The sequence below is a fragment of the Leiobunum rupestre genome, chromosome 8, assembly GCF_980474605.1.
Source record: "Leiobunum rupestre chromosome 8, qqLeiRupe1.1.hap1, whole genome shotgun sequence".
In the NCBI taxonomy this organism is placed as follows: Eukaryota; Metazoa; Arthropoda; class Arachnida; order Opiliones; family Sclerosomatidae; genus Leiobunum; species Leiobunum rupestre.
Window position 1 is genome coordinate 30712428 of NC_143391.1, and position 19982 is coordinate 30732409.

The following is a 19982-nucleotide window of genomic DNA, read 5'->3' on the forward strand; positions in this document are numbered from 1 at the left end:
AGTTTCGCGTCTAGCGTGGTTGCTTCTTCAAATGAAGCTTATTTCACATCAAAAATTTTATACCCCATATTATTTAAGCAAACATTAGCTTAAAAGTTGACTTTTGCCGGATTGAATGACGGTCAAATTTTAATTTTTATCCTAAAACAATAATTATCAAAGGATCGAAATCTCCTCTTTTCGAAAGGTTTTCCTATAGATAAAGTGATAAGAATAACATTCCACGTTAAGTAACGGCGCAAAGGTCAAGCGGCTATGGTTGTTTTGGCTGAGTATATTGCTCGTCTATCAAATCCAGTCAAGTTAAATTTTATTCTTATAAATAAATTCATTATTTTACAAATTATAATAAACCCTCTAACCATAAATATTGATTTTGTAAACGTGACAAAAAGAACTTCGAAACGACGGGAACATTGATTCAAATTTCAAGATGCAACATTTATTTTAACAGTAAGGCAAACGTCGAATAATGGTTACATGATTGAATGTGTTAATGAACTGGAATAGTTCACTTTATATAGCATGAATAAAAACGAATATTTTTCAAAAACGGCAGTTAGAATTGGTTTATCTTGACTCGTCGCGTCGCGATCACACAAAGTTCCTTTTGTAAAAAATATACCGGTGGGCGATACCTCGATGGGCTAAACAGATTTAATTACATTTAAGGGATTAATCCAATTTATCCCCAAAACCGTTTTCCCAAACAAGGTTTATTCCAATTAATCCCACTTCTAAATTGCTTTCTCCTAATCCCACTTCTCAGGAAAATTGTTTCTCCCATTTTCTAATAATTTTAAAATAATACATTTTTCTACACAAACTTTTAAATACGAATAAATAAAGTTTTACCATCAAAACTAATGGGGCTAAATCGATACCCAAAACGTTTGTGAGTAGAAATTGCTAATGCATTCCTAATCTCTGTTATTAGGCCATATTTAAAAACCTAATAAGCTTATTAAGGGAAGCACGGACCAAAGAATTTTATCTTTCACTCGGTCAGTATCTTTTGGTAATAATAATTTTATTAGATCCAGAATATTGAAGTAATGTAAAAAATTTGGAAGGGAAATTCGGTAACGCTACCAAGCTCGCTTGTCAAAAAGTCTACGCGGCTTTATAGAAAGCTCTATAATAAGGCAGTTTATCGTAATAGCGGGACGGTCTCCGCCGATGAAAATAGGCTCGTAAATGAGTCGGACAACGCGGGTCTACCGCGAGGGCCCAGATACGGACAGAGTCCGTGATCCGAATTCGGAGTCAGTCAAGCGGCTGAACCGGAGCGGATGACTCCGGCGCGCACTCGTCCTTTCATTGTCGGCGCGATTCGGGCTGGCCATTTGTCAGCTGACCTATGACCCAAGTCGCTATAGCTAGCAATTATACGGAAGTCGCGGAAAGAAAAATCCCAGTCTGAGGAGGAATCTCCGGGAATCTGACCTTTTACGACGGGGTCACTAAAGCCATGTTTTTCCATTACCCTCGGTAATCCACTATCCACGCCAGTCGAAAAGCGAGGCGCCGCTGACCGTTCAACTCGGATCTCATTCTGTCCGCCCAAGGATTGACAACGCTATCCCGCGACCAAATTTGAAAGGAAAATTTGGGAGGCGCTCTTCAAACTGAGCCGCTTTTCGCGGGTTATCTTCCGTTTCGTTGGCGGCGGGAAATCGGCGTATCGCGCGGGGCGCTTTAGAAAGAAACTATCTTCACTCGATAAATAGTTTAGGAAATTCTTTGGGAAAAGTTAAAGGGTAATTTATTTTCGGCCCAAGCGATTATCGAACTGGGCCCTTTTCGAGGGCTTTTTTTCGCCCCTCTCTTCGCCCGCCTTTCGTTCGCGTTATTTCAAGATGAGGAATTCTCGAAGGCTGGAAATTCCTTATCTAAGGCCCCTTCCCTTCAACAACACAAAGTAGCCATTGTATATACTTTTTATCCGCATCCACGAGCTCTAAAACCTATCCCGCGATAAATGGTTTCCCTTATTATTGCCGCGACTATTAAGGATTTTGAAACATTCCACAGCTAACACTTGCCACGAAAGGGGTAATTGTCTCTACTAAAATCCCAAGAATGGGGTAGCCATCGCTGCCCCCGTATTGTACCTCTATCTTCCACCGTTAGGGATAAAATGGTGAATGATATATTAATCGAGATACCTTAATAATAGTTCATATTAATTTCGGCGAATGATATATCAATCGAGACACCTTAATAATAATTAATATTAATTTCGGCGAATGATATATCAATCGAGACACCTTAATAATAATTAATATTAATTTCGGCGAATGATATATCAATCGAGACACCTTAATAATAATTAATATTAATTTCGGTAAATGATATATCAATCGAGATACCTTAATAATAATTAATATTAATTTCGGCGAATGATATATCAATCGAGACACCTTAATAATAATTAATATTAATTTCGGTAAATGATATATCAATCGAGATACCTTAATAATAATTAATATTAATTTCGGCGAATGATATATCAATCGAGACACCTTAATAATAATTAATTTCGGTGAATGATACATCAATCGAGACACCTTAATAATAATTAATATTAATTTCGGTGAATGATACATCAATCGAGACACCTTAATAATAATTAATTTCGGTGAATGATACATCAATCGAGACACCTTAATAATAATTAATTTCGGTGAATGATACATCAATCGAGACACCTTAATAATAATTAATATTAATTTCGGTTAATTATATTTAAGTTTATTGTAGAATTAGAATATTTGTCTGCCCCTCCCACCGTTCGGGATCTAAAGTAAAATTATACGTGAATCTACACCCTAAATTAATTTTAAAATATTTCTTAAAAATAGCGCCTAAATGTAAATTTTTCATTTAGATAATTCCATAGTTAACGAATATAACCAAAGCTCGTTTTATGAGAAACACCAGCTACAGATCCTTTCTTGGATTCGGTGGTGCTACAAATAAATAACTATTGAATTTTGAAATTTCATTGAATTACCCAGACTGTTTTAAATAAAAGGGAAAAAAACGGTTTGCAACGTAAATACATAATTGGGGGTGGTAAGACTAGATGTAACGTGAAATAAAAGTCTGGAAAATAATGGAATATCAATAGCTACCGCAGTCTCAATTGTTCTCCTTTACGTAACGGAGAAATATTCTAATCCGGAACAAAAAGGGAGACTGTATAAAAGATCTTTTAGCATAATGGCGCTTGGAGTTTTTAAGAAAAACAGTCTCGAATCTCGCGTTTGTTTTTCACCGTCTTTCCGACGAAGTCCTCCCTAAAGCTTCCGATCGAGAATAACGGGTTTATCCTCTGGCAGTCGAAGAATCGATCCGCGCTCTTTCGACGAGGCACGATCGAGTGCGTATCCTCCCGTCTCTAGTTTTTACAAGATTTGTGTCCGGGTGGAGAAGCTGGTTTTTTGAAGCCGTTGGAAATCGTTTTATGTTGCGCCCGGACAAAACGAATGCAACAGATCAAAGAGCCGAGGACCGCTCCGGAGATCAGCCCTTCTTTCATCCTCGCAAAAACGACGTTACTGGCCTATCACGATACGCCCGTCGTATACGTCTCTTTATACTCCCGTTACTAGGGCCTAGACCCGGTTGTTCCCAGCCCTTCGGGATCCAAATAAAGGAAAGTTCTTATCGAAACTGGCCGCTTTCTGTATCCGCGAATTCCCCGAGGATTTCTAGTGAGGCTGGATTTTTAATAATTTACGAAGATAAAATATTTGCTGATCTCTTTTTTATTAGTTTTTTTTCTATATATGTAGACGACTCGCGTAACCGTCGAAGAGTCTCCGTATAGCGACGGAATGTTTCGCGAGGAATTGAGACGCCGAACGACGCGAGGCCGACAGAAATGGCTCGAAGCTATATTTCTTCATTGCCCGTTTCGATCCGCGAGAAAAGGAACAGATTTGAAAAAGCTGATTTGTATTTTATTAGTAAATCAGCTTATTTTTGGCAGTGGGCTCGATCTCCGATTGGTTGAAACGCCGAATGATGTATTGAAATTTTTAGTTGTCCTCGAGAGGTTTCTGCGAGAAAACGCGGATGGAGAATATTTAAAAAACAAAACAGTCTGCGCGCGAAGCAGCTACATTTTGGCGTAGACAAGGAATTTTAAAAAGTGAAATAAATAGTTATTGAACGGATAATCTTTGTTGTCGTAATTATTGACCAATTAAAGCAGTGGTGTATTATTATTATTATTAATGAGTGGGGAGAAGGGTGAGAGATATGCCCATTAGTGCACTTCGACCAGTGGTCCATTGTGCAGCCCCAGACCTGATGACTTAAAAAGTCCAATATCCGACATAGAACGGAGAATCCTCTTGGCCGGCATGTTATAGAAATCAGAGTTTTCCAACTGATGCGTACCAAGATGCACGAACTTTTGGACCGCGTAATAATCGCACCTATACAAAGTACATGAGAGGAAGTTTACTCCTCAACCTGACAAGTCCTACAGATTGGATCAACATTGATTCCAATTAAGTAAAGATGTCTGTTAAGTAGGCAGTGGCCTGTTAGTAGGCCAACGATCAACCTGATATTGGACTTGGAAAGCGAGAGCAACTCTTTTGCTCTCTGCCTAGAGGGGCCCGAGATAAACTCTTTAGCCTGCCTTGGCCATCCATCTCAAACCGAAGCTTGAGTTGTCGGTCAGTCATAGAATTTGAGATAAGGCCATGCACTAATAATCAGCTAATAATCAGCTAGGCTAATACCCAAGGCACCACCTTAGGCCCAAGTCATCAAGCGACTTTTGAAGCCATTAATTAAGTAGTGGTGTAACTAGCGAAGGCACAAGGTACATACGCCCTCCCAACCCGAAATTTATGGTTTTATAAAAAAAATTTTGTTAATTGCACGCCCTCCGAACCAAAAAACTGGCTACGCCACTAATTCGTCGACTTTCCGGGATAGACAAAAATACCATTATAGAATGGAAGGACAATTTTAAAATTCGCAACGCTAGAAGCGATAGCAGAAGCAAAAATAAAATAGAACTCCATACTCTAGATTCGAATTCTGAGAGATTTCTGATTGACGGTTTTGTAACGAAGCGTTTACCCACTTCCGGCACGTGACCTCCTAAAAATTGACCTCCATCGGTCGCTGTAATCATAGAGATAGAAAAAAAATAGAGGGAAGATTACCGCGTTAAGGCACCCCGGTTTTCAACTGGGAAAATTCATCCCCCCCCCCACGCATGTATGAAAGCGGAGATGGGCAGAATTTGCAACGCCATCTATCCTTCCTTTGTTTACATCAAATAAATGACAGTTGATTTTCCAAAAGGCATAATGTATTTCATTTCACCGCGCGTCGATGGCGCTACGTAATCTGCCCATCTCATGGCTTCCTACATTGGCGAAAAGGGGGTCGGCACTCGCGGTCAACTTCGCCAGATACAATAGTGCCTCTATTTCTTTTCTATCTCTATGGCTGTAATAGTCCTATCACCTCCCACTTTGATAACGCACTGTTCGCGCAACAAGGCATCATCAAAGTTGGCCGTGGTCTTATCTACAGCTGGTTACCATGGAAAATGTGTAGCCAATTTTTTCGGAGTTCCGGCAGTTATTTCGAATCTAGGGTTCGAGGTTTATCGATTTGGTTAGTCCAACCCTATGCATTAAAATATCTGATTAGAAGAATTTAAAACCACTTTTGCATAGTAAAAACGGTATTTATTTTAGAATAAACATAAAATAAAAACGACACTACTAGTTTCGTAACCGTTCGGTAACATCATCAGGTATGTACTGAATCGTGAGGGCTGGTAAACCGCTTTCCCCTCTCAATTAGTTACGTCATCCAAAAGTTGGCTAAAAAAGAACTCGGTCCTTCGTCACGATTAAAGATAACTTCGGTTTTTTTATGGTCTAAAATCTCCAATGATTCTCTTAAGTTTAATTTTACATAGTTGTCTAATTCACAGATAAAAAGCAAAATAAAATGTGAATTAGACAACTAAGTAATTAAGAGAATCATTGGAGATTTTAGACCATAAAAAAACCGAAGTTATCTTTAATCGTGACGAAGGACTGAGTTCTTTTTTAGCCAACTTTTGGATGACGTAACTAATTGAGAGGGGAAAGCGGTTTACCAGCCCTCACGATTCAGTACATACCTGATGATGTTACCGAACGGTTACGAAACTAGTAGTGTCGTTTTTATTTTATGTTTATTCTAAAATAAATACCGTTTTTACTATGCAAAAGTGGTTTTAAATTCTTCTAATCAGATATTCGAGGTTTATATTATCTTTGGCAGAATGTTCCTAGATGAGTGGAACCCGGGTAGTCAAAGGTGTGATTAAACGCGTATATTGCAAAGGCTTAATTTCATTCGGAGTTGTACACCGACGTAAGTAAATTGAAATGATAGGAAAGAAAGGTTTCGTCGCGTCTTACCGTCAGTGTGCACGGTCGAGATGTAAGTCCAGTTGTATTTCTGGACTATGTCTACCATGACTTGAGCTTGGAAAAAGTCCGAGGGAACGACTCGCATAAAGTACTTGTAGAAACTCTTGTCGCTCAAGTCTCTGGAAGTGGCCGAGTAGCCGATTTGAGGAATATTGAAGAGTTGCAAGAGGTTTTGCACCTGAATGGTGGTGGTGCTAGAACCGGGTCCAATGACGCCCACTAAGTTCTTGACCCGGCGCGTCGATTTGGGGCACACGGTGGCGTTTAATTCGGGGCGCGGTTTGGTTGGGCGCATGAGGCTGGAATTGGGCCCCGTCAGCGGCGACGGGGTGCTGGGCGTGTCCTCGTTGGGGGCGATCGCGTCCCGGATGAATTCGATGCTTTGCTCGAGCGCGGTCGGCGAGTACCAGCACGAGTCCCGGATCTCGATGCCCAGCGTGATGTTGGGCAAGATGCTCTCTAGTCGGTTGATGTCATCGATGGTCTGAAAGGCCGCTTCCACCCGCTGGATGCCGTACTGCTCTCGGATCTCACCGCAGGTTCGCGTTTGGGCCTGCTTTTGCGTCGGGGCCATGTGCACTGAGAAAAGGGCCCCGATCATTATGTCACCTACGAAGATAAAGACTTATTATTTTCAGTCAACTACAATCGCTGCTAAAATACTTTCAATATATATATTTTTTACATTTTAAAGAGGATTTTAGAATAATATATTTATTATAGTTAAAGTATTATTTTAATTCTTCGAGAAACAATGATTGTTTTATTTTTATTTGTAGGTTGTGGAAAAGCGGGGATTTGTACCTGGAAGTGACGCGATAAGCCTTCGGTCGGAGCTGGCAAAGTCCATTTGCGCTTCGATGGCTGGGACCATTCCTATCGTGACTAGAAGGAAGAGAGCGATGGTCAAGAAGAGGCGCTGTTCTCTCTTCCTTTCGCGCGTGGCCCGCCAACATGGGGAGGAGGAGTAGCGTGGCTGGGCGGCGTCTTTGGTGGCGGTGGTGGTGGAAGGGCAGAGGCTGCAGCTCGCACCGTGGCACCCTCTTCTTCCTAGAAGCATCTTCCATGGAGGTTCGACCGATGACGGACACTCTGCGGCTGATGGCCTGCACCGCGCGACGGACGACGACTCATCTTCGTCCCCTGAGGCGGGACTCTCTCTTCTTCGCAAAGACCCCTCTGGCTGGTCATCGTCTCGTCGCTAGTCGCTGTCCTTTCAACGTCGATCGGAGGCCAACCCAAGATTGATTCATTCTGTCAAGGATCAAAGAAATTTAAGTTCATATTTTTCAACATTTACAATTTCTTTCAAACAAGCTACTCGCTGTGAAGCCTTCATCGATTATATACAATCTCAAGTGACGCGGCGTACGCTTAATAGTCACTAATAGCGTTTTCCATTTGATTGCTCTAGATTCTCTCCGAATCTGTCTCTGACGTCATAGATCTCGCCCCGATCGACTAGAGTAAACCCGCAAATGGAACATTCCATGAACATATTCCTGCGTTTTGATGTTTTTCGTCTGCTAGTAATTTAAATTTTCGCGTCTTGGTCTGCGATTTTGCTAAAAAATCTAAAATTTGCTCCGATTTCGATCTCAATCCGTTGATCTGTCGAAATCGGCAGATCGGTTTTGGGCGATATCGGAGCACCCGAGAGCGGGAAAAGGAACACGCGAAACTTGATCGGAGCAGATCCGAGCACGCAAATGGAACATAAAATATTTATCAGAGCAACCAAAGAGCTTGAGAGTAGTCAAATGGAAAACGCTATAATTTTTACAATTTCACTACCGCATTTGTACGATTATGGAATTTACTTAGTCGTTGTTTACCGAACCTGAAAAGTATCCATCTATTTGAGTGTGTAGTCGCGTTTGCATACGAAAATTTGGGAAATCTCGAGTTAAAAATGAAGTAAAACGTGAGCCCTGCCGGATTCGACCTTTTTAGAAATAGGAAAATACATCTCGCAATTTCATAAATAGAAACTTGACGTTTTAAGATGAAGCACTCGTTCCATCACATCCTCTTAGAAATAAGTACTTTTGATAGAGCACTATCAAGGGCGGGAGGGAGAGAATCAGCTTTAAGCGCCCCCCCCCTTCTCCTTTCCTCGAATAACTGAGAGCGCATCCGGCACCCGTACAAAAAACTACCATTAAATTATTCATGGGAATTTCAGAACGGGCAAAGAAAAGACGAATCCCTCGAGAAATTTTTACGTTTCCTCAAAAAGCCTTCCCGTGATCAGTGTGGGATTTCGAGCTCTTTTTGACTTCCAACCGAAAGCGAAATACGTTGTAGCAGACTTTACCCGTAACCCAACAATTTTCCGTAAAAAATTTCGTCCTTAAGACTCTTTTCTTTAACGAGTGGACAAATGTAACTTCTTTCTGTTTTTACCCTCATTTTAGTCTATCCTACTTTTTACTTTTTGCCGACCAAAAAAATTTAGAAATGGTAAAAAATATTCTTTCTTAGCGGAAATATATGGGTTTTCCTTGATGAAGTTTGCTCGGTTTTGTGAATACAGGGTGTTTTAAATTTTATGCAAAAATTTGAAGGAGTTGTAGGGGCAGAGTTGAGAAGTATTAATGTTTTTTCCCCATTTTCCAACGATGAGTTAAAAGAGCGCCAGGGACCTTCAAAGTTTGTGAGTAGGCTGCAACAAGTGTAAAACCAAGCAGCAGGGAAACGCGAACATAAAAGTTTGGGTTCGTGTGATAGGTAAAAAAGGACTTTGTAAGCAAATCGAGGTAACCAGCGCAGCGTAAAAAAGTAAACTTAAACAGTATTTAAAGTCCCTGCTGCTTGGTTTTGCGCTTGTTGCAGCCTACTTCCAGGGACTAGTAAGCCACAGTTTGAAGCTCTCTGGCGCTCTTTTAACTCATCGTAGGAAAATGGAAAAAAAAACAGGCATACTTCTCAACTCACCCCCTACAACTCCTTCAAATTTTTGCATAACCTTTTGAAACACCCTGTATAGTTAGAGGGAATGAAAAAGGGGTTGTAATAGAGTGAGCTCGTTATTTATTCGCCTAATTAAGCCCCTCTATTAATTAGCCTCGTTCGTTGAAAGTATAATAGAGATAAAGGATGCGCTCTCTTTTGACGGTTTTTTTCGGTACGTTGTATCCGCGATTAGCGAAATTTAAATATTAGTTTCTTTGAAAAGTCTTTCAGCTTTTCGTGGTTTGTATTATAATCAAGTTGGCTCAAAATAGGTCAAGCTCCGTTATTGGATATTACAATTTTGTTTAACATTTCGAAGATTAAAAAATAGATATATACACAAATTTACAAAACACAAAAGAGTAAATTAAGAATTTTAGTCAACACTGCAATTAAAAAAATGAATTTACTATTCTTATTTTTAGTAATATTAATTTTATTTTTAAACTTGGCAGGCGGAAAATATAGTTTAAGATAAATTTGACGCGGTGTAATTCAATCAGGTATTCCTCCTCTTGCACCTGTCGCACCACTTGGTCTTAAGAATGGCCTTGGTGGTGAGTTGATAGAGGGTAGTGTGGTCCTAGTATAGCGCTAAGTGACCGGCCAGGGCTACGGTGTCTAGTACGTCCTCGCGGATGGCAGGCAGGATCCTCCGCCAACACCACCGAAAGTCACTTCGCTGTCTGAAGCGAACCAGTCCGCGCCTGAAATAACACCCTTCGAATATATATGTTCGAAATGGGGATCAATAATGAATGAATGAATGGTTTATTTTCCTACTCCCCTCCGGATCCCTTTTAAAACAGGGAGAGGCTACGTTCACAGGAGTGAATGAATTTTTTATTAATTCTTACAAGAATCCCTTTTAAATCAATTTTTGAAAGTTCGCGAGTTACAAAATTTAATTTACAATTAACTACATATTTACAAAACTTTAAAAAGAGGGAAAACACGAGTCAGTCACGTATCCTTCTTAGGACGCTTTTCCTCCCACTTTTTTAAAAGTAGTTGGGTGGTTTCCTCAATTTTTGAATTTTATGGTCCGTAAAACCGACAACCGTTTCGAGGCTAAGGCCATTACTACCGAACGAATCGAACATCTCAAGTTCTTCGCGATATTCAGGGCAGTTCATAATTATATGGTTTATATCTTCCCATAAATCTCCACACATGGGGCAGAAACCTGGCTCATCACCAAAAATTGTTGTCAAAGGCGATGCAGTCGGTAAAGCACCAGATCTAGCTTGGAACAGGTGTCGGCTTGAGGCTGAGTTTGAATAGAATTAAGAGCTATGTCGATGGCTTCTCATTTTTACAATAAGTGCTGAAGCTTTGGTGTTTATTCAAATCTCTGAGCCATCTTTCTTGGGATTTTATTGTGACGGAGTGGTCTACGAGATTATACCACTTTCTCAAGTCGTCAGCACCAGACCTGGATGTCGTGCAGCCAAATTATCTATACAAGTACTCAAGCCTCGTGACCCATAGCTCGAATGTAACTTTACTTGTTTCGCCAGCCTATTATCGTCCTGGAACTTCAACCTCCCCAGGTACTTCTGCCTACTTTTAGCTTCCCGCTCTACAAAACTGGACCAAGCCATTTCGCCTTTAATAGCGGCGTTAGCAGTCATAAAGTTTCCACCGTGGGCGGTCTTACCAGCCGCGTTCTATTGCTGGTCTATGCGCTGAACCGTAGTTTCTCGGTTTGCACAGCACTTCGTTAGTATAGGTCATGGCTGGTACTGCCACTGCTTTGCATAGTGTGCGGCTGACACTACTTATTGTACGAGTGATAGCCCTGGTATATCTCAGCTCCCATCAGCCGGTTCGCCTTGCTAGTGAGCGAACGCTCGTGAGATTCCAAGAATTCTGTACCATTACTCACAAGGAGACATCCCGAGGTGTTCTCCCCGATTTTTTTCAAACTCGGGGGTTCAGTAGACCTTCATCTACATTGAAAGCTCCTAAAGGGAAAAGTTTCAATAGCCATTCGATCGTTTTGCCATGGCAACCAAAAATGATTTTCACAACTCAAGTTTAAACTCTCTCTGCGTAAAATAGAATGGCAAAATCACGGACTATAACCCTTACGATTTTACTGAATTTTATTGATTTTACCCAATTGTTTTGCCCAAAAATTTAATTTTTTTATTTTTTTAATTTGGTGATTTTCCTATGCTATTTTACTTTGTTAGAGAATGTTTAAACTTGAGTCTGTGAAAAACATTTTTATTTGCCATGGCAAAACGAATGGCCATTGAAACTTTTCCCTTTAGGAGCTTTCAAGGTACATGAAGGTATTCCTAATCCCAGAGTTTGAACAAAATCGGGGAGAACCACCTCGGGATGTCTCCTTGTCTTCCTATAGGTATTCAACCTCGTCATTCAAATTATTGGCTGTTTCGTCGTAAACCGGCATTTTTCGGTGTTAAAAGCAAGACCATAATCGGTTGCGTATGAACTACAAATGTCCAAAAGATACTACATTTCCAATCTTTTATCTTCGTCCGCGAAGAAGGCGCCCGGAAAGTGAAAGTTTGAGAATAAGAAGGGTGACGTAGTTGAAAACCTATACCACTGGATTGCAAGAGGCTCCAGGCGTAATGTAAAAAGTAATGGGGACAGTGGTCAGCCTTGCTTAAGCCCTATAGTACTCGTTACAAAGTCCAAAGAAATATTTCCAAACCAGTAGCGACACTTGGGCTCAGTAGAGACAACAGCCAGATGATTAACGAGGGAAAGGGGCATACCTAATTGTATTAGTTTATTCCAGAGTTTTGGCCTACTAACACGGACGTAAGCTTTACGAAGATCGAGAAAAGCGAGATATAACGTTCGTTTTTCAATTCGGGTGACTTCAAATAACTGAGTCACCATAAACAGATTGTCCACCAGAATTTTCCGTTCTTCAAAAAACTTTTCGAGCCTCGCATTGAGGTTTCCCAAATATAGTTCAGCCAGATCTTGAGAAAGAGCGATAGGTCGAAATTAGGACAATCCCCCCACATCTTTCAGTGAGGCATTATTCTTAAGAATATTGGAAAATTTCACTTGAGTGGGGTGGCGGAGTTGTTAGCACTTTCGCCTCGCAACAAGAGGAGCCGGGTTTGATCCCAGCTTGTAGCACTGGGTGAAAACTCGGAACTACTCCTTCCGCGTTGAGTTTGCAAGTTCTCTCCCCACTGGTTAAAGGGAATTTGCCCCGAGTTCTTCGGTTTCCCCTTCCATAATAACTTGTCGAGGTTAACGGTAATAGTTAGTGTAGGGAGCTGTTGGCTCGCGTGGCATGAAGGGCTTGCCACCACCCTCCTACGCATTGTAACCCGGCCACCTGAATTATTGGCTTTAAAAGTCGATTGATGACTTAGGCCTAAGGTGGTGCCTTGGGTATTATAATATTCTCAAGCCCAGTTCACACTATACAATTAATTTGACCACTTAACTGTATCCAACTAATTGTAAGCGAGAAAATTATATAGTGTGAACAGAATTTTCATTTAAGCAATTCAGTTGCTCATTTATGATAGTGTCTTCACCCGCGGCTTTGCCATTCGGTAAGGTATTAATGGAGAACGAAATTGCTTCTGACAACATAATATTAGTAATACCTTCATACGGAAAGTAAGATTCTATAAGGGCAAAATCTGGTGCGTGGCCATGGGGTATTCGTAACTGTTATACTTCACATTGACTAAACTTAACCAATCGCCGTTTGATATCAGAGGGATCAGATAGGAGCGTTTTTCCATCCCTAGACTGAATTAACGAATGAATATTTATTTGTTTCTTTTACAAAAGACCCTTTTATAACAGGGAGGAATCTAATTTAAAATAAGATTCACAAGCAGAGATAAAGATAAAAAGAACAAGTTATACACTAATAGAACTTCTCGATATAATACGATAAACTAACGGCAGCGTAGGAAAAACGGAAGAATGTATAACTATTTACACTTCGGTGTTCATGGTGAAATAAGCCACCAGGGATAGGGTTAAAAAGTGGGCGTTAATATTCGAACTTAATATATCTTTTATGAGGTATGTACTCCTCTTCCTATATTGCTAATTTTATTTGCTTATAAAATGCATTAGGGAAGAATAAATAATGAGGATTTGTGAAATACGTCATACAATTATTTTATTAAACTATTACAGAAGGCAAATTTAATTTAAAAATAAGTAATATCCCTAGGCAAGGTATTTTTCTCAATTTAAATCGGTAGGCGGGAAATAGCACTGCCTCGAGCTTGCGATGGTACATGCTTCATATCTACGACCTAGGTGCATACTTATCTCGTATGATATATATTATTATTATTAGCTTTTTATCTGAGATAATTGTAATTTTTGTATAACTTAAGTTTTATAGCTTAATTTGTTATTAATTAATTAATTAAATAATTTTTTTATTAAATTTTCGTAAATTTTTTATTTAACTTAAGTTTTACATTTTTATTCAAGTTTTTTAAATTTTTATCTGACTTAATTTTCACCTTTATATTCGATTTTTTAAACTTTTTAGATAACTTAATTTTTACCTTTCATTCGATTTTTTTAACTATTTTATCTCACCTTATTTTTACCATTTTATTCGATTTTTGTTAAATTTTATCTGACTTAATTTTAACCTTTTTAATAGATTAATTTACTTCTTTTATCTGACCAAATTTTTACCTTTTTATTCGATTTTTGTAAAATTTTATCTGACTTCATTTTGACCTTTTTATTCGTTTTTTTTAATTTTTTATGATTTAAATTTTATTTTTTATTAAATGTTTTTAATTTTTTCGTATGACTGAATTTATATTTTTTCATTAGATTTTGTAACCTTTTTAATACGACCTAATTTTTACTTTTTATTTGGTTTTTTTTATTTATCTTAATTTTAAATTTGTTGCCCCTTTTTTGAAACTTTATATCTAATTGGATATTAACGTTATCAAAAATTGAGGTGTTTGCGCTCTTTCGTTCCCAAATTTAAAATAATCATTTTCCATGTGAAATTCAATATGCTAAAAATAATAAGAATTCGAATATATTACGAAAATTTAATATTATGAAACGTTTTTACGAAACGGAAAATATTTGCCCTAATAATATTTCGTCCGAGATAATTTTATTACGAAAAGAATGTAAAAACGTGTAACGCGTTGATACATCGAGGTTGGTTGAGAACTGGCCGTGGGAGGTCTCTGCCGCGCTAGGAAACGTGTATTGATGAGACCCTCATCACTTCCTTTTTTATATATAACACCAAGCGAGTGTTTCCACTAAATCAAAGGAAAAAGTCTTAAGAACTCCTTCTTTCTGGCTTTGTAAATATACCTCTATATAGGGGTGAGGGGGCAAGCGGGGCCCTTTGACAACACTCCTCTAATGACACTAACAACGTGGGTTCCCGCAGGCGCCGAGCATTTCCATTCCCCACGAGGGTCATCCACCCCCCGCACTCGTCACCCCCAACCCGCAACCCCGGACGGAGAAAGAGAGAAAAAGTGACCGCTTGACCAAACGAAAGCTTTTCCCCCCTATTAACTTCGATCAGCCCAGTAATACCGCGGCGGTGGTTAACATCTAAGGACGGCCAACGCGACCTCACCCGACGTTACTCTCACCAGTGGTGATAGCGGTGAAGTCAAAGCTAGCAGGACGGAACCCCGAGCTTCGGTGGTGGTGTATAGGGGAGAGAGAGGTTGGATCATTAGGAAAGAGAGACACCCTTACGCGAGGGTGTACGCGGCCTGGCTAGAGTTGAAAAAGATGTCGGTGACATTTTCAATCGAAAAAAGAGCCTCGGGAATGCGAGCGTTCGCGCCTAATTATATCGGTCAGACTGCCTCCGCAACTGGGGCTGTTTGCCTCTGTTTTGGGAGCGTTGCCCCTGAGAAATTGTGATTTGAAAGAGGAAAAATGGGGTAATTGGTCTTTCTTTAAAAACCGATTCGATCAAAACGTGACAATAAAGTACGTTTTCGTGGCAAGTTAAACTCGCTGTATTATTGCGGGTAACGTACAACAACTCTAAGTAATTGGTAAGACCTTTTGTCTCTTCACATTTGGCGTTATTAGGGCCCAAACTGTTTAACTACGCCCTTTCTTCTTATCTACGCTTTTAACGGCAATGACTAAAGAAATCACTTAACTGTAAATTCATTTTCATTATGTAAACTGTTCAATAGGCACCAAAACAAAACATCTTCAAGGATATTGCAAGAACTAAAATCTCGATAGCCAGGACCGGCAAATTAAGTTACTGTTTATAAAGTACCTAACTTTACATTGTGAGGTATAGCGTTTTCACGCGCAAAATGAATTTTAAGATCCAACAATTCAACAAAATGTTTCCTTTTAACCAGGTAGCTTTTTGTGACATGTTAAGGCTTAGCAAAAACACGATGTTTTGTTTACAGGTGAATTGTTTTCATTATTTCAACAAGCACTATATAAACAGTAACTTGCGGGTCCTGAATCTCGGAAATATTACTTCTAGGCGATTTCTTTGAATATGTTTTATTTATTCAATTTATTCGGAGGATGCCAAGTAGTCATGCCCGAGATAGTTTATGATCTCGTGGAATTGCTTATCGCGCTTGCGCGAAGAAAACGGAAACCGCGCATCGATCGACGAACAATTTTTGGTCGGTCAAAAGATGTTCCGAGAAAAACCCAAGTTAGAACACCCAAAGGGAGTTCATAATAGACTTTTGGAACCATTAAACCTACCAGAAAATAAATGTAAATAAGGAGAAGCCTTTGTATCTTAATATTTTGTATATACTCATTGAAATCACGTTAGAATTCAATCAATAAAGAACGAAAATAAAAACGTCAGATTTTTACGATAAATTATCTTTCTGTTTTTTTTTGCTAAACCATCCTTAAAGATCGAAACCGGGAGAAGAGAAGAAAAAGCTTCTATTGTTAGTTTTTATGCGAAAAACAAACTTTCGCCTTCCATCTCGAGCTTCGTTTTGAGTGGATGGAAAAAGAGCCCTCGGATCCACCTCTGAAAGCCCCCACTAAATAAATGCGAGCGTTACTTAAGAAGAACTTAGGCTACATTTACTTCACTCTGCCGGTTTATCCATTATATTGTTTTTATCTGTCGTAAGAAAGAAGGTAGACGAATAGAGGTCAAAGGATATGATGGGGGTCATGTGGCCGATAAAGGCTAAAATGAGACCCAAATGCGGCTTTTATGGCGGCGAAATATAATTAACTTTGGGGCGCCTCCTATATTTCTATTTTCGCATTAACGTCTTTCACAAAGCGTAGCGTGTCTGTTTTTGCTATATTTTTATATAGTTTTATTATTTTTGCGCGTAGTTTTTACGAAACTCTCACATTATCAAGCGAGAAACGAAGCGATAATTTTAATATAATGGGTTAACTTTTCTTTTTCCCCTCGAGTTGCGTAAAATACAGTAACTCGGAATTTTGCAAAAATGAGATAAATATCTTGATTGTTAGACAGGAATACGCGCTTAAGTAATTAATCAACGTTAACGCGAATGACAACGAAAATTAAATTAATAAAAGTTGTATTATTGTAATAAATATACTAATAATATAAATTATTGAAACTTCGAGTTATATTTTTGCGAGGAAAAATATGAGTTGAAAAATGAGGTAGATATTGAAAACGTGGAAATAAATTTTGAACCAAAGTTCATAGGCCGAAAACAATTGAAATATTAGACTTATTTGGTTTCGCGGCTGCTTACAATTTGAAAAATTATTGTCAAAATAAATTTCAATTCGCCTTTCTATAAAGTAACATTGGACTTCTTGTTTTGATGTATCGGGCACGTCTCTCGTGACGTAGAAGTGACGTTTTACTACGATAGCCAATAGACGCTAGCATAAACTTTATTTATGTCTTATTCAACTTGTTAAAAATATCCACGCGCCTCTTGATATTTTAGCGTAAATATGCTCGATCGATTTCGCGCGTGCACCCTGAAATAAAAAAATGCACGAGCCTTTTACGCTAAAATATTAAAGAGCGCGTGGAACATTTTAACAAGTTGAACAAGACACGAATTAAAATTCGACGAGTCGCCCTTTTTAAAAAGATCTAACCTTCGAAACTGAACTGAACTCCTACGTACCTCGTGACGAAAGCGATACATTAAAACAAGTTCGGCAAGTGCAATGACTTTTAGAAAGGCTTATTGAATAAGTTTGAAAAGTGATATAATTAGATTTATTTTTATTATTAAATAGTATTTTAATCATATTGTTTTAAATTTTGTCGATGTTATTAATAGACCGAATATCTGAGCATATTTTTGCAAAACCAACATTTTCTAGCTACAACATTTTCGCCGTAACGATGAAAATAAAGGACTGCATCATACGCTTCGTTATAATCGTAACGGGGGCGGTGCTCCAAATGAATTTAGTTATTGTTTTCTCCTCGCCCTGAATATTCAATATAAGTGTATACGCCGCCACCCTTACCTACCAGGAAAGGTTAGCTTAAAACAAAAGGAAAGAGTAGGTAATATTATTAACTATACCCTCTCTGTTAGGTTAGAGTGACGATTTTCGCGACTGAATGTTTCTCTAAACAAAAGGCCCGCGTAATTATCCTATTTCGTTTCAGTCGCTGTTCGAGTAGAGCTACTGTTTATCCTATGAGAGAATACACAATGTATTCCTACGCCGCGGTTTCGCGCGTACTGTAAAACGTGACTGAAAGTAACTTTATAGTCCTATATTCATTCCGTTATTCTTTTCTTCAAATCACTGTTTAGTTTCGTGTCTATTAACTATACATTACGGAACGCTTCGATCGCGATAGAGTGTACCCCTTTATTTACCATCCATTTAACTGTCGGGTCAATTTAGGCGTTCTTTCAGTTTACGCTTATAACGCCGTATAAAAGACCAAGCGTCTAATTAAATTTGTTGGTCGCTTGACCGAAGCCGCGGCAACTAATATTATTCATATGGAGTAAGGATTTTGAAGAACATTAATTAACAAGGGGCGATGGAAGGGGGCTGACACGCGTCGGAGGAGCTTTGTGTTCTTTCCCTGACTCTCCATTTTACTAATTGAAGGATATTTAAGATTGGGCGCTCTCTCCCTTAATCCCTAGCTTTCTTTATAGTCTTAGCTTTTAATTAGATAGGCCTTCGCTTTTCCGCGATCGGTTTGGGAAAAAATTCCGCAACGTTCTCTTTATTCCGAAGCGGCCGCGATGCCTTTTTCATCCTAGCTACGCTAAGGACGCGAAATACGCGAGACACGCTTCCACGAAGCTTTTCCTAAGCCTAACAACTTCTGTCCAATACGCGTTAGGCTTAGGAGATACATTGAGAAATCCTGAGATTCTCAACGTATTCTCTAGTCTTACTCTTCTTTATTATTACTTTTTTCTTATACTTTTTTAATCTAAGAATAGTTTGGAACTGATACTTTCTGATATTTTCTATTTCGTCGAAGGGTTTTCGCGAAATGAAAATGCCTTGGTTTTTTTCCAATTTCGGAATTGATAAAAAGTTTGATTTTGATTTTTGTATAATATATGCAAATATTCGGTTCGGTGCGTTCGAAAAATCAGTTCGTTTTCACCATTCGTCATTTGGTTAAACAATTTCAAACAGTTTAATTTCTTGGAATTTATTATTTCTTTGTTTTTCTATTTTACACAAATTAACCTTTACCAATTTTCGAAGACGAAATGAATTGTGTTCAAGTCTTGATTTTGGTAAACTGGAATTGAAACATTTCAAAATGGATTTTGCTAATATTTGTAGATGTATATTCAATCAAATCGATGGGTTGGTAAAATTGTAAACCTTCAGTGATTCTCGTTGATTTATCACAATTTTCTGTGATTTACATAAATATATCAATTTTTTTGGTGATACCCATAGATGTCTCACAATTTCTTTATGATACCCATTGATGTCTCGCAATGTCTTTATGATACCCATTGATGTCTCACAATATTTCTGTGATTTCCGTTGATTTGATTTCTTGCAATGTGTATGTGATTTCTTTGATTTATTACAATGTTTTTGTGATTTCCCTTATTTTTCACAATGTTTATGTGATTTCCTTTATTTTTAACAATGTTTATGTGATTTCCTTTGATTTGTCACAATGTTTATGTGATTTACGTTGATTTACCTCAATGTTTGTTATGTTCTTTAATTTCTTACAATGTTGATGTGATTTCCTTTATTTTTAACAATGTTTATTTGATTTCCTTTGATTTGTCACAATGTTTATGTGATTTCCTTTGGTTTATCATAATGTTTATGTGATTATATTTGATTTGTCACAATGCTTATGTGATTTCCTTTGATTTATTACAATGTTTATGTGATTTCCTTTGATTTGTCACAATGTTTATGTGATTTACGTTGATTTACCTCAATGTGTGTGATGTTATTTAATTTCTTACAATGTTGATGTGATTTCCTTTATTTTTAACAATGTTTATTTGATTTCCTTTGATTTGTCACAATGCTTATTTGATTTCCTTTGATTTATCTCAATGTTTGTGACATCCTTTAATTTCTTACGATGTGTATGTGATTCCCGTT

At 38.4% G+C, this 19982-nt stretch overlaps 1 protein-coding gene across 1 annotated transcript in view; it reads right to left on the reverse strand.

The window, feature by feature from the left end:
* Window positions 1–19982, reverse strand: part of LOC149933126 (metabotropic glutamate receptor 5-like) — a 124176-nt gene that overhangs the window by 47172 nt on the left and 57022 nt on the right. The window contains exons 2-3 of the mRNA XM_090155867.1: window positions 7269–7718; window positions 6453–7073 (exon numbers count right to left, since the gene is read on the reverse strand). Coding sequence (XP_090011993.1) covers window positions 6453–7073; window positions 7269–7524 — 877 coding nt within the window. The 5' untranslated portion in view covers window positions 7525–7718. The remainder of the gene's footprint in view (window positions 1–6452; window positions 7074–7268; window positions 7719–19982) is intronic.